This window comes from Melospiza melodia, chromosome 12 (genome assembly GCF_035770615.1).
Source record: "Melospiza melodia melodia isolate bMelMel2 chromosome 12, bMelMel2.pri, whole genome shotgun sequence".
NCBI lineage: Eukaryota > Metazoa > Chordata > Aves > Passeriformes > Passerellidae > Melospiza > Melospiza melodia.
The window spans coordinates 22810313-22836548 of NC_086205.1; the positions used below are offsets into that span (position 1 = coordinate 22810313).

Consider the following 26236-nt stretch of genomic DNA (forward strand, 5'->3'; position numbering starts at 1 on the left):
ATTTCAGGTTTCATCCTCCAAATTCCAATCTTTAAAAGTTAATTTTGATGCAATAAAATTGAACTTTCTGAAACAATGCTTACACAGTCTGTAAGGGAAAAATGTTTGCACTGCACAAATTGAGAAAACAAATTGACATATCCTGTAAAGTGCTATCTAAAGTGATTTACTCTGGTAAGGAAGACTAATGAATGCTACATATATATATATATATTTCTGAGAATACTAAATAATACAGCATCTACATGAATTCTCAAAGGTGCAGATTCTAGTCAGCAGTGTGGAAAAAAAATTACTTCACAACCCAATATATGTTAATGGGCTAAAGCTATTGAATCCCATAAATATGAGCTCATTTTTTCCTCAATATTAAATGTTTCTCTGTGCATTCCACCTGCCACAGTTTGTATCTCTGGCCTCACTGCTATAATTGCATATGCAAATAGTTGTATGGATAGAATTCTCCCTTCTAGTGCTGAATTACCTGTTGAAGGTACAGCATTAAGCCTTTATTTAAGTAATTATAGAATAATTATCTAATCAAGAAAAGGATGTTGAGTTACAAAGCAGAGGATCCAGCAGCTCTCCTAAACTCCTTTTGAAAGAAAACTTAAAGCATTTAAAGTGTTAAAATAGAAGGCTACAAAAGAAGTTTTGAAATCCCTTTCAATGCTCTGCCAGGAGACAAAGGTTGGAGCTGTGTGACCTTTAGCTGCCAAAAGAAAGCTTTTTGCAGAACCTCCAAGAAAACTATTTCTTGCATTTTGGCTTTTCCTGACATCTGAGATTATCTGCTGTAAAATTTCCTCTGTTGTATTCAGTGAAGTCCCATTCTGTGTGCCCTTCAAGACAGGAGTAATACTATGGGAATTGTGGCTCTTTGACTCAATAAATAAAAATCCATATCAACTATGTTACTAATTAAAACCTTAGGAATAATTTGGAAAATACATGTATTTTCCACATATATTAAATTGGCTTGAAATCGCTTTTGAAATTTCACATTCCCTGTTTATGGCGTCCCAAAAGTCTCCCTTCTAGCTCTGTTTAGTCTTTTTTTTTTGCACTAGACAAACCATCATCACCAGAATCTGCTTGTGGTAAACAGATGAAGAATAAACCAACCAGGCAAATCCCAGAACAGTTCAAGTTTATGCTTGTGAATATTCAAAATATCACAGTTTTAAATGGATTTGGAATGATTTTCCTCACACCTGGCTTCAAAGAATTCATCAAGGAATTCTAATTTCTTGCCAATAAATATGCCTAAGTTAATTTTTTTTTTTTTTTTCCTTTTGATGACTGACATAAACCAGGTGAGGTGTTTGGGGATTTCTTTTTTTTTTCCCTTCCTAAATTTGAGGATTTCTTATATAAGTGTGCCTAAACAAGAGAGACAGAAGTTCAATTAACAGCCTTAAAGCAATCACGATTTTGTTTTCACGTGTAAGAACTGTTACTACAACAACACTGAAATTAAAGGGGGGACAAATTTATGCAACAAAAATATGCCAATCACCATAATTTTGAGTTGATTTTTAAACCTGGACCCTAGAAGACATGTAAGAGTCCTCCAAGCATGACAAGGGTCCATGTTGGAAGAGAACTTCCAACCTCAAAATCTCTCAGCATGAGCAGGAATTAATTCCACTCTTCACTGCACCCACTGGAGCTCAGGTCAAAATTTTCACCTCAGTTACAGGTTCACCATTCTACAGAGGAACATCTACTCTTCCTGGGAAAAATAGCTTAAAAAACCCCCAAACCAAAACAAAAAAACCTCAAAGAAACAACAAAAAACCCCCCATCTAAACCAAACGCCCCACACCTCCCCAGGTTTCTACAAACCTTCAGTTCTTCCCATTCCTCCGAATTCTGTAAGCTGCTCAGTGAAATATGAAATACTCTATGAATACTCTATGAAACAGCTCACAATTTTACAGCATAGAAGAGAGGTACATCACGTAAAAACAAACATCTCCATGCTTGTGCACACAACGGTCAGTGAGAGCTCCAAGGCACACTGAGGGGGAGCAGAACGTGTCCAAGAGCACCTGGGACCTTCTCCCTGCCAGGAGTGAGGTTCAGCACGCTCAGAAAAGCCACACTGATGCTTCTGGCAAGGCTAAATATACATGGCATTACTGAAAACAGGTCACCTTTTTATTTATAACAAACAAATGGTCTGCTTTTCACTACCCAGGTGCTTTTTTTTTCCAGTAAGGGTCTGCAGATTAAAGGGTAAATTGTACTGCACAAGATTTTGATTCTTTTTCTGTGACATGCACAACTAAAGCCCATGGCTGCAGCTGTTTTGGATCAAAAAACATTAAACAGACTGTTTATACATTACACATTTCAGTTTATATTAATTTCCTATCAATTCTGATTTAAAGGTGCTTTCTTTCTGGTTATTTGGCCATACACCTAATTTTTGCATGTGCATTTCTTTCCCATGGGTTGTTTGTGTAGTACAGCTTATACCTATAGTCAATTTAATTTCACTCAGCAACACAGTTAATAGTGATGAAACATCAAGAGAAACTTTCAATCATTTCTGTTTATGTAGAAACTTTATAATATCCAGAGCTCTCAATCTATCTTCTTTTGTAAGAAATAAAATTTACTTTTAAACTCTCTACATGAAAGGTTTTTCTATCACCAAGAAAACATCTTTCTATTATCATGAAAAAGTCAGTTCTGAAGGAAAATAATCAAGATGAAATTAAACAAAAGAATATTTAGACAGAAGTGAAGTTAATTTTTCTAATACTGTAGTCTGGCTAAAGTGTCTGGAAGGGAAAAACAGTCCCCTTACATGGTACAGCTCATTATATGAGACTCAATATTAACTCAATTAGACAATTGAAAACTTGAACCAAACCCCATTTTTGCAGCAGAAAAGGAATTACTTTCCTACTCCAGTACCACACCTGAATGTAATAAAATATTCAGATTTATTCAGTTTCATCCACAAGGGCTATTGAAATAGACATTTACATTTCAAACCAAGAAAACCTTTCTAAAAAGAGACATAATTTACACCTCTATTAGAGATCTATGTAAATACAAGGAAGGACATGGAAGCAGAAAGCTTGAGTCAACAGGAACAAAGGAATTGTTCTCCAGTAAGAACACAGCTGGAAAACTGGTTCATTATTACATTATGCTTTGCTAACAAACTCTTTTCTCCACATTTAACAGTAACAGTATTTTCATAACCTCAAAATGTATGAGTAGGTTAAATTACTCACTGTCTGAATTGGCATTAATGTAATAAAATTATTCAATTTTGAAGAGTGAAAAAATATGTAAGAGAGGAGAAAGCAGCATTTTATGAAAAGGAAAAAGTGGTCAGAAGATGCAAAAAAACCTCCTGCAAATCAAATCCCTCATTAAATGAAACTTTTCACACTGGAGAAGCAGCATCTTAATTAATTTAATAGAACTGGCAATGTATTACTGCCAATTATATTAACAGCATTATTCTAACACAGTTAGGAATTCCTGAGATAGAAGTTTGCAGCATAAACTTCTGATTCTCAAAGAGATTTTCCTTTGCTCTCAACACAAATATAAAAAGTAACACAAGCAATCACATCAAACACGAAAAGTGATAATAGGTAAAGACTGAAAGCTCATGGGGAAGTAATAGTCTTCTGTTATAAGGTGTAGAACACGCAATTCAAATAATAATATTTTTTCTTATTTACAACTACTGATATATGACACTAGGAGATTCACTATTAATGCTGACAGTATTAAAAAAATGAGAGGCACACAGAAGCTGGAAGAAAAGAATTTATGCTGACATTAATGTAAGATTTTATTTTTTTTAAATCAAGAAATAATGACAGTAACATCTATGCAGAAGTTTATCTTGGGCTCTACTTCATAAAGAAAAAAGAACTTTCTGTCAATAACACCACCTTTAAATGCAGAGATGTTTTATGCCTTTTACTCCATCAGTGGACACAAATACTGATATATAGCATGGAACAATACTTTGCACAGTCATTTTTAATGATCAACTCGTTCATCAATAGCTTTAAATCACTCCTTTCCTTGGGGGACAGGAGCAGTAAGTTCTGTTGGGCTCAGCAGTAACAGCAGACCTGGAGTCTGATGGTCACACAATCGGTTAAAAGACAACAGCAATGAATTTATGGTTCATAATAACTTTTTTTTTTCTTTGTGACATGTCCATTATAGAAAAAAATCATTAATGGCCTTATTTACAGAGAATGAATCCCAGCCTTGAACAAACCCAATTTACCAATGACACTCTGCCAACAAATGCTGATTCACCCACTGAGCAAGCGAATTAGCCATCATTTTCTGTGCAAAATAACAGTAGACAAAAATATAACTTGGCAGTACTTCCCTCTTGTTAATGTGGACACTAATTAGTTATATAAAAAATATTTGAATTAAATATGTCAAGGTCTCAGAACTGTTTGAGTTCCTCTTTGCCTAATTAATCCAAATATTTAAATTTGCTTCTTCATGTAATTTGGTGTTTCAACCAGAATCCCACAGACAGGCATATAAAATTATTATTTGCAGACTGCTTATGTAGGTCCCTTTTGAAACCTGCAACTAATATGAAGATATAATCCCTTTATACAAAACATTCTTTAAGAAACATGGTCTCTGTTAATTAGCCAAGCACTTACTCTATTCTCTGATTGCCAGACCTCACACAGCAGACAAGTTATTAAGTTTCCTGATTCTTCTTTTCGTTGTTGATGTTAGAAAATCCTTACAAATAATATTTCAGCTAAAACTTCTTTCCTAATTTTCCCAGAAATTAAGGGGAAAAAGATATTGTGGAAGCTGCAGTGATTAGCAATTGTCCAATATTTTATTTTATTTTAAAAAACAAGACAGAAAGCAAACACTGCTGTGTATATTGGCCCATCTTAGTTTGCTATTTTCCCACAGTTCTCTTTAAATTATGTTTCTTGCAGCATCCACAGAGTGCTCTGCATTTAGTGTGATTATTACTTGAGTTCTCTTTCACAGGACAAACCACAGTTTTTCATTGTTATCCCTAGGATCCCAGCATTTATACTCTGTAGGCTTTTCTAACATAAATTAATTTTCCCTGAGAATACATTCTCCCTCTCTTTCACACACAACTTTAGCACTACAGTGAGCACTGAACAAAACCCAAAAAAATGGTGAGATTTCAGTCTCCTTTACTTGCAAACAATGTTACAACACTGTTTAGCAGTAAAAGGAAAAATAATGCCTGACAGCTTCTTTTGTTGTGGGCTAAAAATGGAATTAAATCATGATTTCTACCATTGAATCCATAGGCACAGTTCAGGATCATCCATGTCTTCACAAATTATGGAAAACTTCTATCCAACTAAAAAACAGGCTAATCTATCTTTTAATTTTAAAATGGACTGATATCATTAATTCTAAATTTATCTTTCACCTTCTTTCCTGTTCTAACCTGTATTCAGAGCTCACAAAAATTAAAATGATCGTCTTCTCTCAATAGAATTTTTAAGCTCTGCAACTTGCACCTGGTAGCAAGGATCTCATGTGAACAGACTCACAATTTCTTCAAGCTTAAATGAGCTCCAGAAAGTCACATCTCAGCCCATTTGCAGTGTCATAACTTACAGGTAATCTGTAATTACATTGTCTTCCTGGCAAGTGCTGGAAGTAATATCAATATTCTTCATAAGCAGATCAGTCTTCCAGAGAAAATCTCCTGGACACATGGCAAACTGTGAGTACCCATGGGAGCACACAAGGATCTGTGCTGGGCTGCTCCATCACTGTCAGTAATTTGATATGAATTTAGAAATCTAGCCAGCATTTGGAAGCCATAATTCCTATAAATCTTTTTAATGTCACAAACTGTATGACAGTTATTTTAATTACAAATACTAATATCCTACAGAAAGGAAAGCCTTACAGATAAAATGCTCACATGCATTTTATCCTTTGCTTTTTAAAGGGGGCTTTAGGATAAACATGCAGAAGGGATGCACTCTCAAAATTAAAGAATCAGAAGTGAGATGGAAGGTGTTTACTGGGACTTAAAAAAAAAACAAAAGAAAAAAAGACATTCTAGTCACGTTTTATTAATTAACAGGTGCAGGGCAAAGTTGCTCAGAGGGGCTCCTTCCATACTGCTGAACAGAACACAACTGCTATTACAAGAATTACAAAATATTATTTAACACCACAGAAATAAAGCAGAAGTTTGTTTCCTTTTCAAAACAGAGGGCATGAAAGTAATGCTCATAATAATATGGCTTTTATTAGGATTAAAAAAATTTGAGTCTTAATAAAGTGATAAATAGATAATAAAGAGACTGCTGCAAAGCTCCAGACAATTTAGTTTTCAGATCACTGCCACAGATTGTGTTGTAGAGACAAAGAAAGAAAATGAGAAAAAAACAAATAGCTCAAGGATAATAATAAACTTACTCCCTTAAATGGCAAATACTTGTTTTAATGGAATAGAATTGGCAACACCACTAGGTTAGCAAAAGGCTAGCAACTTTTCAGGGTAGTATTTCTTGCAAATACAATAGCTAAAACTGATAACAAAATTTGAATTGACATATCCATAACACCTGCAGACTCACATATATAAATAATTTTCCACAAATGGAAGCTTTTTTTCCTCTGAAATGATGTTGCCTCACATCATAATTTTTCATAATACTTACAGAGAATAAATCATAAATAATAAATTCTTTCCATGAGGAAATTACCACTTAAACACTGAACGGGAGAAGTGGTTAAGACATTGCTAAGAAGCAATTTACTGATATCATTTTACTAACTTAGTTGAACAATTGCCAAGCCAGATCAGTCTTAAACTGCGTTCAATCCAAGATGCAGCTTTGAGGAGTGTTTTTTACCAAATGCTTCAGAGGCAAGTCAAATAAACATCAGAATAAGTATTCATTTGGCAAACGTACAGAAAAAAAAATCTAAAAATATAATTTATGGAAGTGAAACTGAACTCCATTTTATGCATACAACTTCACACTGGTTTTGTAATTTAGAAGGTGCCTTACACTATTTTCCATTCATGTAAAATATTGATAAATTCAGAAAGCTCAGGAGCAGCAGTGGGGTCATGGGTTGAAGGCCCCTGTGCCCTTACAGACGTGGAATATTCTGACTCCAGATGAGCTGAGCAGGCATGGCTGAGCACTGCACCTGACATCCTCACTTCAGACAGGATTTATTATGGTAGGAGCAACACTCTCCCTGTGTGTCATGTTACACCTGCTAAATATACAGGTCTAAATGCAAACTGAGAAACAGCCTGGAAAGACCTGATTAGGATGAGAAAAATGTGGTCTGTGCTGAAGAATAACAAATATGTTGCTTTAAAGCTGCCAAAAGGTAAAAAAGCTGTAGGGCATGCAAGTATGGTCAGACTTTGTCTAACAAACAGGTGAAACAAATTATTCTTTCTACGTCTCAATCGATTATTTTTAAAAATTAAATTTACCCTGTTTACTTAAAAAAAACCCCAAAGCAGTTCATGTGCATTTGTGAGGCTAAAATTCTTCAACGAAATAACCACCGATTGCTGTGTAATGTCAACTGATTTTAACCATGTAACCTCATAAACTACAAGTGAAACCAGATATTTTATTTCTAACCTCTGCTGCCAGCTGCTGAAGAGAAGGGGATGCCACGGGCCGTAAGGTTGAGTTGCCTGTGACTGGATTATGGAGGCTGATGTAGGCCACAACATTTCTTTGAAGAACGCTCCTGAGATCCTACAACACAAGCAGAAAAATGGTTACGACCCTGTATCATTATAATTAAGGCTGTTTTTGTTCTTTTGGCTGCTTCTAGGGGAAAACTGCACCCTACATTTCCATCCTCTGTGATTGCCCAAGTATTAGTTAACTACTGCTTCTCACAATATGCTCTTGGAAACTTCAAAGGATATCTCAGTGCTATTTCTCTATATAGCAAAAGCTATAATTCCATTTCACAGATCATCTAAAGAAAATGCAAACAGGTCTGGGAGGAATTAAAAATTACTGCACTTGTAAGGCCAAAAATGAAAGCATTACACACTGTGAAACAACACGACGGCCTTTTAAACTTATGCCTTACAGAAGACAAACTTCAAAAGCAATCATTATCAACAGTTAAATGGACTCAAACATTCAGAGACCAAACTCAGATTTGAATTGCATAACTTTCCCAGTGTTTTCATTTTATTATTTTTTAGACTATAAAAATAGCATGTACAAACTGTTTCAATTATTATCTCTTTTTTAAAAGGATCCCCTTTGCCTTCTCAGTAATGAGTTCCTCTTTGCATGAAGTGGCTCTTTATATTGAACAGAAGGGGTGTAACGCAATTACATCTGATGCAAAGCTGACTTGAAGTGGAACTAAACAAATTTTGCTTCCAGCCTGGATCTTTTCAATTTGATTTTTTCACCCCCTCTTGTTTCTGAAGAATAATCATGTTGGAAGTATGAAATTTCAATGAGGGTTGGCTGCTTCTTATGCACGGTAAAAAGCAATTAACTCTTTATTTTATCTACTGTTTTAATTCATTGAACCATTAGAGCTGGAAAAGCAGCCATGAAATTCTCTGCCTAGAGGAGTAGCAACTCCTTTAATTTATGACCTGAAGTCTACTTTAGCCATGTATGATCATCAATACTTTTTGAGGTATTTTCCTTCAACCAGCTGATTCCCATTCTGTTCAAAGTAAGAGCCCAAGGAATTGTCTGGGATTGTGCCCAACTCCTCAGCACAGACCTGTGAGAAGTGAATCAGCACTAGCCATGGAGACACTGCCAGGTTTGTTTAATTCATGTAAACCATAGCATGGTTCTCTTCTTTCTCTCTTGATTCACTTCTCTCCACACTAAGCCTATCGATGCAAAATTATTAAATATTAAACCCTCAAGAAGGTGAAAAAGCTTTCTAAGCTCTTCCTGTGCCTGTGCTGTTTTTTGAGGTTTTCCTCCCTCTGTCTAACCCTGTCAATGCCCTTTTACAAAGCTGTGCTGCACCAGGGAGGGAAAGCAGCTCCCAAGGGTGCTGCATGTGCCACCTCCACAGCCACGGCAGCATCCTGGCCCCTCATTCCCCCAGGAATGCCTCACAAGATGTTTTCCCTGGATTGGCTGTGCAGTACATGCATGAACACAGACAGAGGGCAGCCGATGAGCCACAATTTCCACGTGGTAATTCTGTATTTTCGGCAGAAGGAACCCTCCCTGCAGTGAGAACAGCTTTACCTCAGCCCACTCGTAGGAGCCCACGTTGCCCAGGGCTGTTCCTCCCCACGAGCAGAAGAGCAGGGTCCTGTCAGGCCTCCAGCCCCTCCTCACCTCTGCCATCAGGGCCTGGAGCAGGGCCGTGGTCACAGCAGTGCTGCTGGCCCAGCCTTGCCCACCATAGCCCTGCAAACTGCTGTGGTGGCTGCCAATGATGACGTATCTGTCTGAAATTAGGAATAAAAAAAAAACCCAAAAAAACAAATTTTTTTTTTTCTGGATACTCAGATTAAAAGAATTCCAAAGAACCCTAAAAATTAAATGTATTAGTAGCGTGTAATGCCATTTATACAACACAAAGCTGTCAACAAAAACGTATGTGATGACATGCAAGCCAATCATACAATTATACACAAAACTGTGAGTGGTACTTAAAAATGAAATAGTAGATAAATACATGTATACAGTTTCCTAAAATAATCCCCATACCTTTGCCTTTCTTGTTCGCTTATTGCTCTCCTTATAGATCTGATATAAACCATTTTTTATAGACAATCATGCTCACAGTAGAGTGTTATGAAAAAACCACAAAATAATTAGCAGGAAATGATCCTCAATACACATCCGCATCCAAAAAAACCCCAAACCAACAGACAGACCAACCAAAAACCAAAAAACCAAAAGGTGTGGCAGTACAGCAGGAAACAAAGAAAATACACAAAGTATTAGTACTCCCTCACCTGGAAGACTGTGTTCAGTGCTCACCACCCTATCTCAAAAAAGACATGGCAGAAACAGCAGTGGAGCAGCTGGCAAGCAGATTAGAGATGATCAGGACTTAGCCTTATGTGGAAGGAGACATTAAAATACCTGGACTGCAGGTTTGGAGAGGAGACATGACAGAGGGATAGAGATAATGAATGATACAGATATGGTAAGTCACACCAGCAGCTGCGTTAATGCCGGAATAAAGCATTTTATAGAATGAAAAGCAAGAAGTTTCAGCCTGAAATAAAAAATATGCCTACGGTTACTCACTGAAAAAAAAAAAAAACAAACCCCAAAACCAAACACACTTTTTTTTCCAGAGAAATAAAATTTAATCTTCATCTCTCAAGGCATTATATGTAACCCTAATACCACTCACAAGGGAGAAAAACCCCCTTATTTTACCCCACAACCACTGATGTGTTATAACACTGTAAATAACATGACTGACTGGTGTGACTGAGGCCTGTCAAGAAGTCCAAGCAGATTATTCTGAATGAGCTATTAAACTATTAGACCTTCTGGGTGAGATGAATTCACAACCCTCTTTGAAGGACTGTTTATTGGTTTTGCTCTGATATTTTGTAAAGTCTCCATCTGGCCCAGATCTAGACTTTTAAAGGGTTTTTTTTCCTATTTCAGGATATTAATAGAAAACATAAGAACGGTTATCAGCAGTGAGGAACAGTGATGCCAGACCCACAGCAACCCCTGAGTGTCATTTGAGTTCCAAAAAGTGGTAAAGTTTTCTTTTTCTTTCTTTAACCAAGGGAACTCATTCACCTGCTGTCAGCTGATCACAATGCAGCAACAGATTGCTGCATATTGCCCACATCCTGTATTTGCTTATAAAATTAAAATATCTACTTAGTATGTTTTGCAGTGACTGCTGCCTGGGAAGAATATTAATAGAACACTTTGATTAAAAAAGCATTCTCTATCAAACTGGATTTCACCAGCATTGTTCAACAAAATATTTGAACATGTTGTTTAATAAGGAATCAAAAATGCTTTACAAAGAGATGATTTTTTATGTACCTGTAACACAATATTTTCCATCAACTTTGGGGGTGTGTAGGTATGGAAATGAGAATTCCTTTCTAAAAACAGATATGCAAAGTGTCAACCTAGATTTACATAATAATTTAATGTAACAAAATGAAATCTAAATCATATAATTTTGCATCTTGTGTGTTGCACCAGGATATGCTTAATTATAGGTTGCACCGACAATGAAAAAAACATAGGATTTTCAACTCATTAAATGCAGGAATTAGGAACCAAAATGAATGGCCTTACACGCCTCTAGGTCATTAATGGAAGTGCCACTAACACAGGGGGATCAGGCAGGATCAGTGCTTGCCTGTATAATAATTTCTCTTTAGCCTGTGAACAGACCATGTGATTGGAGAGACACCTTATTAAAATAATACAGGATATTTTGACTGAGAAGGAAGCATCAACTTGCTGCTGGAGATGGCAGCTGAATGAGCAGGGGCAAAACATAACAGCTGGTGCCTCCTTTGAAATTCTTCATCTTTGCACATCTCTCCCTCAAACAGAGGCAGAACCCTAAAGCAAATGACTGCAGGAAAAGCAGAGGAGAAAGGATGGTCATGCTTGCAGAGGCAGCAGCTGTCCTTTCTCAGAATCACATGGCAAAAATGAAAGAAAGAGAAAGGACTGGAGATAGAGGGAAAAATACCCGTCAGATACCCTTGAAGGTGATAAACAGGACAGAGTTCAGGTTAGGGATGGGCTGGACAACAGGGATTTAGCATTAAAAAGAGTGTCTTTATCCTGGCTTTTCTTGTTATACATCCCATCTTCAACCATGTCCAATAGAGCTATAAAATCAGTGTTAAATTTTTTGGGTTTTAAAATGCTACCAGCTATCACATTTCATCTACTCCTAATGATTTTAACATCTTAGTTACACTTCAGATCCTCGTTCTTACTCCTCAGATCAAATGTCAGCTAACATTACAGAGATGTGTTGTCTCTATGTGTGTGTTTGGTGGTCTTTAAGCAAAAAGTAATAAATTCTACCCTTGATGATGCTCTGCAGTCTTTCATTAAGCACTAAAGATAAATTTTGCCTTCTTTCTGCACTTCTGTGAACATAAAGGTGAATATTTCATGTGTATGAAATGAGTAAAAACCCCATCAAAATGACAGAGAATCAATGCCATGAAAATATCAAGATTCAAAGCAGTTGAGGAGGGATGACTGTAGTGTCAACCACGAAGAGTAGAGAGAGAAAAAAAGGTTTAACATTGATTGTGTACAAAATATTGCAGAGCATTAGGCATTTAACTTGTGCCTTCACTAGAAGACAGTTGTTATGGCTCTTGTTGAGCCGGACATCCAAACTGCTGCCATCTGGGCACTGCTACTGATTTCACTTTTTAAAATCTCCTTGGATTCCTGAAGTTCAGCACATACTGGCAAACCTCCAAAAAGTAGTTTTGATTAAAAATGTAATAATAAGATGAAAGGTTCAGGTACAGAGGAGATAGAAGACCTGTTAAGCAGAAACTGAAGCACACTTTTTATTCTTTTTCTTGCCTCTGTTTCACAATTCAGAAGACAGAATGTCTAAACATGGCAGTTTCTGCCTTTCCAACTCCATGACAGCTATTTGCAAAACATTAATAATAGCAGACTGGTAACTTCAAATTCATGAAGGAAATTAAATCCTTCATAGAAATTAAATTCACTGTGCTAATTGTTTCCTCTGTTGCTTTAAACAAGCCAAAAGTCTGGTGAGAAGTACACAGTTCTGCATGCACAAAACTGAGTTGTTATTTCACCAAGAGGAATAAAATTTTCTCCACCTCCTTCATTCCATGATTTAAAATATGAAATGACTGGCCTATCCCCTAAGGGACTGTAAATAAATTTCCATCCTTTCTTCACAATCTAATATAAGAGCATTAAGGCAAACATGATGCTGTTTGTGCATCATCTACACGCTAGGAATTGTTTGCACTATTTAAATAACCAGCAACAGCATTCATTCATGTTGCAGAAAACCTTCATCCTTTAGGTAAATTCACTAACAAACAAAATAATCTCCAAATGATCTTATGATATCTTGATGATAACATTATTTCTGTACAGCATCAAAGGACAGAGGGAGTTTGTGCTTTATGTCCCAGTTGCATTTAGAGTTCCATTGTTCAACCATCACACATAGAGAACAGTAATTATTATTCATAGTTTGTATAAAACTAGCTTAAGGCATGATTGAGACACAAAATAAGGCTGCAGCAAAAGTTAAAACCATATTAAAATTAAAACCATTCAACAGCTGCTTGTTCAAACTACTGATACTCTCTGCTCCATGTGCAACACCTGCTGCTTGTGTAAAAATATGCTTTTTGTAACTACAATATCCCCTTCAGATCATTCTCTATGTAACCCTCATATTCTGTCTTGTCACAAATCACAAAATGAGTACAAAAAAGTATTTTTCTCTCCTCTGTATTAGTGAATTATCTGGCAAAATAGGATCCTGATCCCAGGTATGACTCCCACCCATTGTGAAACAAATAGTCAATACAAATGACAAAGGGAAACTTACCAGGAAATACAGCTCCTTTTAGATATCCAATGACATTAGAAATTGTCTTGTAAGTTGTGACAGACTGAATGTTCAGACTGATTGTTTTTTTGCCTGTTAAAAGATGAAAAAAAAAAAAAAGAAAATGTTGAACTTATTTACCCAGCCAAGAAATGTACAGGCCAAAGACATAAATTTCACACACATTAAAAAAAAGAATTTAAAATGAGGTTAAAAAAAAACCTGAATAGGAACCACAGATTGAAACACATAATATGACATTATTTTCTTCAATCTATTTTAGCAGCATGATTCAAAGATGGAATCTCAAAAGGGATCTTTACTCCTTGAGTTAAAAGATCATTGAATTCACTCAATAAATGCTGCCAGAATACAACAGAAAAAGAAAATTTATAAGAGTAGGATTTACATGAGTCTGTGATAACAAAATTTGCCTTAAACATCATAGGTTTTTCTCACCTAATCCTTCACCAAGGTCAATCTAACAGTAACATTCACAAAATTATACCTGGTTTATATTACATTTTCTTCTGGAGAAAAGCCTCTGTGCTAAATCAGATGGGAGCAGTCAGACCTCCCCACAGCTCTGCCAGCACAGCCTTTGGTGATGCTCTTGTGAACATGTGCCAACAGAAGCCAGGGGTTTTTGGCCTAGCTGGCATCAGATGAGGAAATGGTGCAAATACAAAGGCAGAATGATTTCAAAAGCTGCTAAAATGTAAGGAACTTGCCAGTACTGCCACACTATTTGAGACTGCAGCACAGAATAAAGCCAGAGCAGAGCAAATATATGAGTTTAAATAGATTAAAAGAAGGTGGGACACAGTTACCACAGTAGTTCCTGCAGTTTGTGACAGTGGAAACCAAACAACCAACCACGGGCAGCTGCTGACACCTTCCAAATATGAAAACAGAACGTGTTAACATCCAGCTCATCTGAAAGGCCATAACTTCTATCCAAGAGACATGAAAATGTCTTGCACTGCTTGAACTCAAAAGCAGCAGCAGTGTGCCAATGAGCAGTGGCTGGGCAGGGGATTCTCCTCCACCCATGAATGCTCCACAGTTTTTCACAGCGGCAGAACCGTGCCCGAAGCATCTCCGGGACACAATTCCTCCCATGCCCATATCCCAGCTGCCACAGACCACAATAAAAACACTCCACAGATCATTTTGCTCTCCATGTCCCGTGCCATTATCCTCCCATGGATCTATTTCTATCAGTTTCTTCCCAGGCTTTGTTTCCTGAGGTGCACAGAATTTGGGAGTGGGGAAGTTAACTGCAACATGTGAAACAGAAACAACACATGGTTACTGTTCTTCAGGGTTCATTTGCTGGTTCATACAGTAAATTTACTTCAAAATGTTCTTAAAATAAAATACAATATATTTTAATTCATTTGTCTTCATTGGTATTTTCAAAAAAAACAAGTGAACTGCTAGTGTTTGTTTAAAAAATGAATTAACAATAGTTATGCTATTTTTTATTCAGACAAAACCTCTTCAGTTATCAACAGATGTGTCTTCTCTGTGACAATTCTGGTTTTGCTTGAACAAATCAGTGTAAATGCAAACCAAGCAGTTAATTAAAAATAACCCTGGCACATGACTTTGCAACAATCAGTCACAGCACATTAATAATTTTATTTGTCACATAATTAACTTTGCTCTTCTGATGTAAGTTACTGTATTTTAAAATTATTATTAATGCCATGTAAATGAATTGTTTGTTCAATAAATCCACAGATATTATTTTCGAATTTTAAAAAAAGTAATTAAAAATAGTCCAAAGAATTCCAAAAGGGTCTTTTAAAACAAGTGAAAACAGCTCAAGCCATCTATGTTGATTAAGCAGCTTAAATTTAACCTCGATTATGCAAGCTACTTCTTGCTGCTGTTTCTCACCTACAACCATTCTAGAGCCAATTTACTCTTCTTAAAAAAAAATATTTTAAAGTCAAAACTGATTTCCTTTCCTTTTCCTACAACACTTTAGATGTTTGTCCCTTTAGGCCTCTTCTCAGACAAAAAGACAATAAATCCTTTTCAAGACATCTGACTTCACTGTTTTTCCTTAATCAACATCAGCTATCGAGTCTGTAACTGACAATAAAGACACAGAAATTAACTTCTGGCAATACCCACGTTCTCAGATCAGATACTCCAGTTAATAGTCATGTAACACAGTAGTCAGCTTTAGAGTGACTTGGGCTTAAAGGCTTAGAGCACCAGATGAAAAGGCTGAAACTGCTCTTTGGAGTATACAGCAGAAGCAAAATTTAATCCGCTCTAAACAGTTCTGACAACAAACCTCTTGCCCTAACACTGTATTTTAAGGATCTTGACAACTTTCTCTTTTTTTATTTTTTTTTTTGCCCATATTCCCTGGGAAGCTTTGAGGAGACTTTACCTTAACATTGATACACTGTCTTTATGTAAGCTAAAAGCTGCTTCTGGGATAGAAGAACAAAAACATATTTACTGCTATTTTATTTATTTATTTCCTGACCTGGAACTTTTAAATTGTCTCATAGCAAATGACAACCTTCTCCTCTGACATTTACATAGCCATGGATTTCTAAAAATAACTATTTTTCCTCTCATTTGATAGACAATTTTAGTACTTCAGATGTGAAAAACCTATTTGCAGTAGTTATGTTAAAAGAACATAAGTTAGGCTTGTTTCATTTTTTTTCCCTTTAACTTCATCCCAAGCTCATGCATAGAGGAGTAAAAGCTTGAGTCTCATTTTCAAACATGTTGGTTAACTTCTTGAATTCTGATCATGCTAAACATCACCAGACAGTTTTCTAAGCATTTGAGTACTGGATTTTAAAAAGCATCTTTAGGAATTCAGGTTGAAAATTGAACTCATTTGACAAGATTTTTGCTAATCACAAAAGATTTCTGTACATGCCCACTTAACTGCAGTACAGAAAAATCAAGTATTAATTGAATTTAAGGATTTCAACAGAATAACTCTTGGATTATAAACCCAAAGCTATTTCAGTAGACTGCCGAATAAAGTATATTCAAGTAATTCAGTAATGCAGTTTTTGAGATAGTTCCTGTTGAAATCAACACCTGAATAAATGTGAACCTATCTAAAATCACAACTGAACTAGAGATTTCAAACATCATCAAACATCCATGCTCACGTGACTTAGGGGACACTAATGGAGCTGAAGTATTCAGCATAAAACTGCATTTGACAGATCATCATGTCAATTTGAGTGCAAAACCTCATTTACTATGTATTTTATGTCAGTTTTCAAGTTAAACAGAGAACTTTAAGAGAAGAAATACAATCATCACACACATTTATGTAACAGTAACACTTACAAAAAATACTACATGCAACATGGCATACATAGAAAAGTGAATAAATATAAAATAGTATATACTTAATAATGTATATTATCTCAGAAAAATATTGTGTGATACTATAAAATTACATACGCAAAAATCAATACTGAATCTATGCAATATACAGTATTGTTGAGGTATAAAACTATTTGTACAGGAATGTGTCAGAACTCCCAGCCAGATGTCCTTGTAATGAAAAGCCTCCACTTTTCTTGTGTATAAACAATACACCATATAAATCTGATATCTCTAATATTTTTGTCTAAAAGATTTCTATTTGATTAATCAACTATGTCACCTACTGACAACATATTCTCCTTTTTCAACAAATATTCAGAGATCTTGAGTCTCCAAGTCTACTCTAAGCTTATGAAGAGCTTAATGAATAAACGCCTTGGTATTTGATCATCATCTTTTTTGACCTACAATGAGGAATCCAGAAATAAAACTCTTCAGATGAAGAGTTTTTGAAATAAGAAATGCCTAGAATAAAGTCCTTTAAGGAGGCTCTAAACTAGGATGGCCTAATGTGATACAGAATAAATGTGTCACAGTCAACATCAAAGAGAGTTGAAAATGCTTCTGATGGTAGAGTTGAATTTCATAACCTCACGCTACTTTCATTCTTTACCTGCTTTATAGCAATCAAAAGCAAAGCATCACAGAGGAAAACATTGGTGCAGAACAGAATTCTGAAAATATATCTTGATCATTTACAATTCTGGTAGAAAAACTCTCTAGGCTTCAGCTGGGAGTAGAGGGAAGATACATAAAAAATGCTTCACACTGTTCATGCTTAATTCTTCTCATGGACTTCTGTTTAAAAAAGGAACAGAATTTAAAGTGATCATGAAAAGAAAATCTGAGAGTATTGGAATAAATGTCTGTAAGTTTTCATATAGATCACAGCTCCCTATTTAACTTGTTCCTCTTTCAAATGGCAGTAAGAGACATCTGCAGAACTTTGTTCCATTTCTACTGTTGTGTACAATGACTCCAGATTTGGTAGATACAGTGACATGCACTGCCACACAATCTGCTGGCATCTCTCTCTATTTGCTTCCTTGGATTCATGTTTAGCATAGTCCAAGTACCCAGAAATTATGGTATTGTTTGCATATTGATATCAGAGTGTGAGATGGCCCAGCCAGAGTTTATTAAATATGGGAGTCTTTATTTTCTCTGACAGGTAGCAAACTATGAAGGAGAAACACATATAATATTATCACAAGGCTGTAGTTTAACCGGAGAAGATATTCACTTTATCACTCTATGGCCTTCCTCTGATTGAAAAGAAGACAGGCTTGATTTGCACTAGTGCAGTACTTGGCAGAGAATTTTATTTATCTTGGATGAGAATCGTATAATATGGAAAGTAACAGACTCTTCCAATTATTCCTTTTGTATAATTAATGATTCAAATTTCACATTATCAAAGTTGACTATAAACTCAGTATAATGAACAGCTGACACGTGGAACTACAGAAAATAGATGTTCAAAGTCTCATAAAAATTCATTGTGTTGTGCTGCAAACCTTTCCAGTACCAGTCAGTTCTGGTTATCAGTTCCACTCACCCATTTTGTCAGAGAAGGTAGATTTGTTTGCAGCCTACAACAGAGCTCTGCACTGCAGTCACTGTGATGATTCACTATTGATCAGTGACTGTATTTTGTAGACTAAAAAAAGGTTACAAAAGATCAAAAGATTCTACCTAGAAAAGCATTTTGATCTGAGTAATTTTACTGTCTGCAGCAGAATGCTGGGAGTCTTTGTGTACCTGGCTCTATTATTCACACAGTGTTTGATATCATTCAAGTTACTTAAACTATTCATGCCTTGCCTTTATAATTTTAGAAGTTAAAGCATAAAAAAATGACACCTATTGCACAGGAAAAGGCATTAGCAGGTGGTAAGAAGTGGGATGTTTAAGTGAGATCATTGCATTTACACTTCCTGCCAATTGAGCTGCCATACCAGGTCACACCAAGTGACCACCCAGTCCTTATCTCCAAGAGTGACCAGTACATAAATGTGGAGAAGAATGGAAGAATAGGATGAGCCTCGGAACAGGGGGAAGCCCCAGACACCTGGAGACTGATCACTGCTGAAATCCTGGATTTTCTCACCTTCTCTCTTCTCAGGCATTAACCAGGTTGAGTATGAAAACTGACACTTAAAACCAAAGGGGAAATTTACACCCATAACTCTGTGATGTGTTTAAATAGCAGACTTCCAGGATTTCCATTCAAACCAAAGTATATGGTCATTAGTGTCAAAAACCACTTTGTATATTAATTGCCATTAGATGGATTTACATTAAATGCTCAAGAGTTTAATTGAAAAAGGGTAATTTGTACATTACTGCAATCTCCCAAATAGTGGGAAACTTAACAGCAACAAAGGCAGTACACAGCAAGACTTCCCTCATTTATGTTTATAGGAGTGCTTTAGTTTTACAACAACCTTCACAATGTTCTAGCAAATATCCTAGTGAGATTTTGTAAAAAAAGAAAAGAAGCTTCAAAAGTTTACAGTTTCTCTATAGAAGTTCACTCTGAAATTCCTCCTAATTGCCTATCTTTGGGAAAAAGTTCATGGGAGCACAGAATTTCAGATTAATGAGGATTAACAATAATGTACCATACCAAACAAAAAGCAAATCTAATTACTGACTTCATCTACCACCAAATTAACAGCTGACTTCAATTCCCACTATTTGCTGTGTAGGTCCTGAGCACTCAATCTGTGTGGGATGTTGGCCTCCATCCTCCCACTCCCTCTGTCACATTTTGTCTCTTGAAAACTGCAAGGCTAAGGGGAAAAAAGCAGCAATGTGAGAAAACTATATATAAATGTTTAATCATTACTGATGAATCTGCTGTTCAGCTTTTTGAAACATAATGATGAGAGAATGATGATCATTTTATCCTAACAAATTTCAAGCCAACCAATCATCTGAATTGCTCATTCACCTCTTTTGACAGATAAATGATGAGTCCCACGTCAGAAGTGAAATCTCTCTCTTAAGCTTCTTCAAATCAACAGGAAGACTGCAAATTCAACCTTTGCTCTTCTCTAATGCATTGCTGTCCTCAGCATTATCTCTTTACCTATTACTAGTATTAAATAGTTCTACACCATTTCTTATCATGAGACCAGGCTTTTATCTCTTCCATTAAGGCTGCTGCTGAACAACAGCCCACTCTGTGCTCCAGAACATCATCAGCTTCACATTAGTTCGAGGAAAAATATATTATAATGCATTACAAAATTATACAAGGCTTCTTCTCAGTCCCTATTTTCTCAATAAATTAAGATTTTTTTAAAAAATCCCCCATGGATTACTGTGGTTCAGAAGCTTTACATGAAATCACACACACAAACTGTTGTGTTCACCCAGAGAAAACCAGACATGGATTGGCTCTCTCTAGATTGCTGGCTTGGAATATTCTTTCTTTCCAGAAATTCTCCTCTGACACAATTCCTGTCGTCTCGTGAAAATAAAACAGACATGCCACACCTGTCACAGAAAAAAGCAGAGTAAGCTGCCCTTTAGGGTGATTTTGCCCTGCAGCCTCCAGATAAAGCTTTATGAGAAACAGACGTTGTGCAGCCTTTTATCTTTCTAAAATGAGTGTCATTTTCCAGCCCAAATTCAGGCTTTGCTCCAGGCACTTCAGCTGTTGGAAAATCCTTCAATACTAACAAGCTTCATGCAGCCTACCTGGAATGGGTAAGCTCTTGTTCCTTCCAAAATGGCCTTTTCCCCTTTTCTACTGGTTGTGGGGATAATAATTTTTAAAATTAAAAGTTTATTATTAAAAAATCTAGTCAGCCATGCATGGAGAACAATTGCCCTGCCTAACCACAACAGCTTAAGCCATGAAGCATGAGGTTTTCTGCTTTCTTTTTCAGTATGTATAACTACAAATGCTCACACAAGTCATAAAATTAATCAACCTTTTTTATGACTTGTTGTATTGTCCTCCTATTCCACAATAACTTTCCAACAGCAATAAACAAGGGATACAGCACATGATACTACATTGGTTGCCCTTAAAATTTGTTTTTCCTGTTATCATCACTGTGTGTAGCACAGGACACAGTGGTTAAATTAATTTGCCTCCTCCTTTCCATGACCACAGTTTCAAATCAATTCATTTAAATGGCCCTTATAGTGAAATAAACCATTTTTTTTCTGGAGAAAGGTGCACAAGTAAAAAACAAAACTGAAGACTGTTTACTGAAGAATTACTGTCTAAACATGCACCTCATCTAGAATGTTCTCTGCAAGATGTTCTTCTGGTGAAACACTGTGCTGGAAGACTGTAGCATCTATATCAACTTATATCAGCAATAAGCTTTTTCAAGCAATAATCTGTTTGACTTTGCTAATGGCATTATTTCTAGGGAGATACTCTGAATGCATTCATCTGGCTCTACTCAAAGTATTTTGCTCTTATCATGATGCCTGTTTTCCTGGTGAAAACTGGGAGAAAAAGCTGCCTGAGGGCTCAGGTAACAATACACTGTTTGTTCTATAGCATATACAAATTAAGGAACATATTTAGAATTTAAGTGCTATTATTCCAGAAAGAGAAAAAAAAAAAGCTCACAGAATAATATAGTTGCTGATGTCTTAATGTTAAAATCACATTATTAGGAGTACAACCATACTGCAGCACTAACAAACCTCCCTACTGATGGCATCTACACAGAGGAGGTTCTAAGTCAGTATTAAGAATTAGTGCTCAATGCCTTCTGCTATTTTTTACTAAACCACAACTTCCGTCTATCAGATTTTAAGAGCAGAATTTTTAGACTGTTCATAGCCTCTTCTAGAAAGCATCTAAGCAAAACACACCCACAATCAGCTAAACCTCTTAGTTGTACAGTTGTAGACATTGGATTTGGAGTCTGAGAGGAACGTCCCAAAGGTGAAGTGGATTTGAAAAGCATTACCTGCAGCTGGCAGGTGGAGGGGTGTGCACCTTTCTCTTTGGGCAGTGTCCTCAGGTAGGGAAACAAGTTTTCTGGCAAGCAGTGCAGAAATTGGTTGTACCAACAGTGTTGTGAGGTTCAGTCGATTCTGCCTGTAGCTTCCATCTTAAATGACAGAAAGGGAAGAGCAAATTAGTAAATGAAAATTAGATTTTTATCCTTCATAAACTGAACACAAAAATGCAAATCTCTACCACACAAGTTAAAACAATGGATTTAGATAAGCAGCTGTTGTTTTGTGCTTATAATACTGAAAAAAAAATTTAAAAGCTTCTTCAAGGACATGTATTACAAAATTACATGTACGTATTATGGTATCTGGGCAATAGTTCCATAAGAAAGAAACTGTTAAATGAGTCTGAGCAGACATTAGATTGTGAATTAAACATAAATTAAATTGGTGTGTAGTTAAAGGAATCACTGAAATATGGAAGTACTGATCAGCAATAAATTTCAAATTCAAGTAAAAACTGAACAGCTGAAGGAGGTCTGGAAAAAGAAGGTACTAAACAGACACATTGAGTGGTGAAAGGTATGGATCAGAAAGCATCAGAATACTTCATTTACAGCTGAAACATCTTAAGCAGACACAGCACAAACCTCTCAATATCAGCAGTTTCATGCAAAGTATTAAAATCTCCCTTTAACAGAAAAAAAAAAGAGAGTTTGCATACACCTGCCTGTCGAACACTTGATCATGGAAAGGTTTCTGATGAGATAATGAGATATTTTGGGAGACCAACTGACAGAACTGTGGGGAAAAATAAAAACCTAACTTTGCACACACAAATGCTCTGAAACACTTAGGAAAAAACAGCTGTTTTCTCAGTTATTTCAGATGTATTTGGGGATCACCTCTTCCCATGGAAAGCAGGAACCCTTCTGGGAGATGAAAAGCCCACCATGGAAAAGGAGGGGAGGCTGACAGCCTGGGCAGGGCACAGCTCTAACACAACCTCACAATGTCCCTGCCCCTCCTGAACCATGTCCAAACCTTCAACCAGAGATTCAGAATACAAGGCATCTCCCTGAGACCTCTGTGAAACAAACACTGTAATTCCTGTCAACATCGAGTTCTTTACTACCCAAAAGCATCCTTTAAATTCTGTGGCACTGCAGGCACAAGGGGAGGAGGCTATCAGCAATCAGCAGCATGTTTCAAATAAGTTTCTATGAAACTACTTCCAGGACTGTTACTGAAACACAATATAAAGAAAACAAGAAGCCTAGACACATTCTAAATTTTTTTAGGGTTTGTTTGTTTTTTTTTTTTTTTTTTTTTTGTAGTAGTAGAAATTTCTTAAACTTTTTATAGTACACCTTTAATCCTAATGAAAAAGTTGACCAAATCTGTATCATTTCATCATGGAAAAACAAAAGGTGTTGTTCACCTTTAAAACTCAGTGGCAAGGTGATCAGTGTTCAGTTTGAAAGAACCAGACAAATTTTTAGGTGGAGAGGTAAAACTGGTTCAAAATATGACATTAAAAAAAGCTTTGTCTCATCAAACTTGGTCTGGGTTCAAAATCTCTTGAAGTTGTCACATCAGTGAAGTGACAGCAAAATCAGTTTGGTCAAGAGTGTTGGGAGTGTTTCTGCATTCAAAAAGAATCCCAAAAAAAGTCCATCAGAGATGTGCAATTGAGACATTATTTTCTTTCCAGTGTTTGTCAATCTTCAGCCTGTATTACAGTGGCAATGAAGCCCAAAACGTTTCAGATGAGAAAAATCTCTCCTTTCTCCAGTTACTCACAACTTGAGCTTCACACCTGAATAACCTGTGAAAGATACACTTTCAAGAACAACTTACAGGAGAAACCCCTCCATATTTAAAAATTAATCATCTCACAATAGAAGATGGAGTTTGAAGTATGGGAGAAAAAGAAAAGAGAATCTGTAGAAAGACAGATTTAAGTTACCTGAGCAGATTTATCTGGAAGAAAAACTTTCTTATAGGAGGAATTCATAAAGACTTGCCTAGGCAGATGATAAAATCCTCTTTAACTGAAATATTTTTAGAGAAAATTGTGAGCAAACATCTGTCAGGAATGATGCAGATATGGCTGATGCCCTCCCTTAGGGAAGGTGCTACATTAGATGATCTCCTGACATCTTTGCCAGACCTAAATTCTATAAAATCCTCTAGTAACTAAACTTGACGAACTTCTAACAGAGAAAAAAAACACCATTGAATTCATATTAAAAAATACTTGAAAAAGGAAAAAAAAAATAGTTCCTTTCCCTCTGCCAGGCATTTATTAATTGCCACTTGTTAAGGAGGCTGAGGAAAGCAATGTGCACCATGACCAGATTTCAAAAGTGAACCATCCAAGACCAATCTCTCCAGTGCACATTTAAAAACCTGGAGATTTCCAGGGCTGCTGCTTAAAGCCTAATCATTCAGGTTTAAAATACTCCTGGGTTTGGTGCTATAGTGAGAGTGAAACAGAGCAGACTAACTTCAGAAAGAAACCAACACACTGAAAGAACCGGGGGATTCTTGCTGGGACTTTGCTGGATGCCAAACCCTTCAGCATCGGTGAGAATAACAAATGCTTGAAGGATAATTTAAATTTGCCATTTTGCTTCTAATGAAATTTAGTTTTATAGCATGAAACTCTTCCAAGAAGCAGAATTCCTTCTTCTGTGCAAGTCAAACAATGTAACTGAGCCAGGCCTAGAACCACTATTAATTTCAGAAAGTCCCTGGAGAACTTACTGTAAAGTGAGGAAGAAAATACGGTAATCAATTATTAAGTTATTTTTAGGAGCACAAAAAAGAAGCAATCTTTAGAAAGTTTCTGCACAGAAAGCAAGGCCTGAATTTCTGCTTCTGCAGTGAGTATGGTTTAGGTTTTCTTTTTCAATGCAAGCATAAACCTTGGGCACCAGTTTCCACACTGCTCAGCCTGGGACACTCCCCCAGCCCAGCATTTCACAGTTCTCCATCACTTAACTTACTGGTACTGCCAACATGCCCTGGGATTTCTGAATTTAATAGCAACACCTGTCCACTATACCCTACTCAGTTCTGAGCTAAAGTACAATTTTATCATCACATCAATGACTTTCTGAAGACTGAAAAACCAGAGTTTTAGTCGCAATATCATACTTCTCTAGCCCAAAAATATTGCTTCACCAACAGCTTCCTCAGTATTATGTGAATAGTCTTTTATTTGCATTTCTCTAAGTTTTGTGTTATATGAATCACCTTTCTGTTCACTTTTGTTTAAATTTCAGATTCAAAGAAAGACTGGAAAGAACATCATATTTCATCAATATGTGTTTATTCAAGGCACCTTCTGCCAGGATCAGATAAAACAAAACTTTAACAACTAAAACTGTCTAAAAAGCTTACTGACAGAATTCATCAAAATAACTCCTTCTATGACCTAAAACACGGCTTTAATTATTTTCCCCCCAAAAATAGAGAGAGCAAAAAGTAGTCTGAGTGAAAACCAAGCAATAATTGTTCATACCCACGTCTTTGACTTTCTGCTGCATTAATAATACAGCAGTATTAGTTTTGAAATATCTGAAGTGAATGGCTCATTAATTTTTCACCTTAAGCTTAATAGAAATTTGACAAACAGTTTTATGCTGAAAATAGACACTCCAAGCAGGACTTCACAGCTCGTGATGGGAATAAATTAGAGCATAAAAGAATAGTGTGTGCATTTGGTCAAACAAGATGGTTTTGTCACTCAGCTCCTGAAGTGAACAGTTAGTGCAATGCATTCCTGTGAAAGAGGCATTCTTACATTTACTCAGTCCCAGTGCACATTCTGCACTGCCCTTTGTCAGCACTTGATCTTGTATTAAGCATGACAAACCCAAAGATCTATAAACTACATGTCATAGACATTTATGTTATCTGTGCTTTGAACTTGTACCCAGCTTCCCTCCACCTCTGTTGGTAACATTCAACAGCTGCTAGCTCCCACTGGTTGTCCTGCAGCCAGTCACGATGATCTGTTTCTATTTCTCTGAAAAATCAGGTTCTCTGTGGTTTTCCTGGCTTCATCTAACCACAGATGGAAGCTGCAAGGAGCTGTGCAGCACCTACAACAGGAAGGCTCTAGGTACTGAACTCACACCACCACTGCTCATCACCAGAATTTTGCTAAGCAGCAGCTACTTGATTAAATCTTCATCTACAGCAGCTTGCAATGTTGTCCCCATGTCCATTTTTAACTCAAAGAAGCAGCCTTCAATTAAGCCTCCACATCCCATTTAACCTCTGCTAGACCCACCTGCTACACCTCACAACGTCA

The 26236-nt window shown here is 36.5% G+C and overlaps 1 protein-coding gene across 3 annotated transcripts in view; it reads right to left on the bottom strand.

Annotated features, from left to right (window-relative positions):
- NAALADL2 (N-acetylated alpha-linked acidic dipeptidase like 2) overlaps positions 1–26236 on the bottom strand; it is a 395312-nt gene that overhangs the window by 73129 nt on the left and 295947 nt on the right. For all 3 annotated transcript variants that reach the window (XM_063167294.1, XM_063167293.1, XM_063167295.1), the window contains 4 exons: positions 21924–22067; positions 13594–13686; positions 9261–9466; positions 7650–7769 (listed from right to left, as the gene is read on the bottom strand). In XM_063167294.1, the coding sequence (XP_063023364.1) occupies positions 7650–7769; positions 9261–9466; positions 13594–13686; positions 21924–22067 (563 nt within the window). The remainder of the gene's footprint in view (positions 1–7649; positions 7770–9260; positions 9467–13593; positions 13687–21923; positions 22068–26236) is intronic.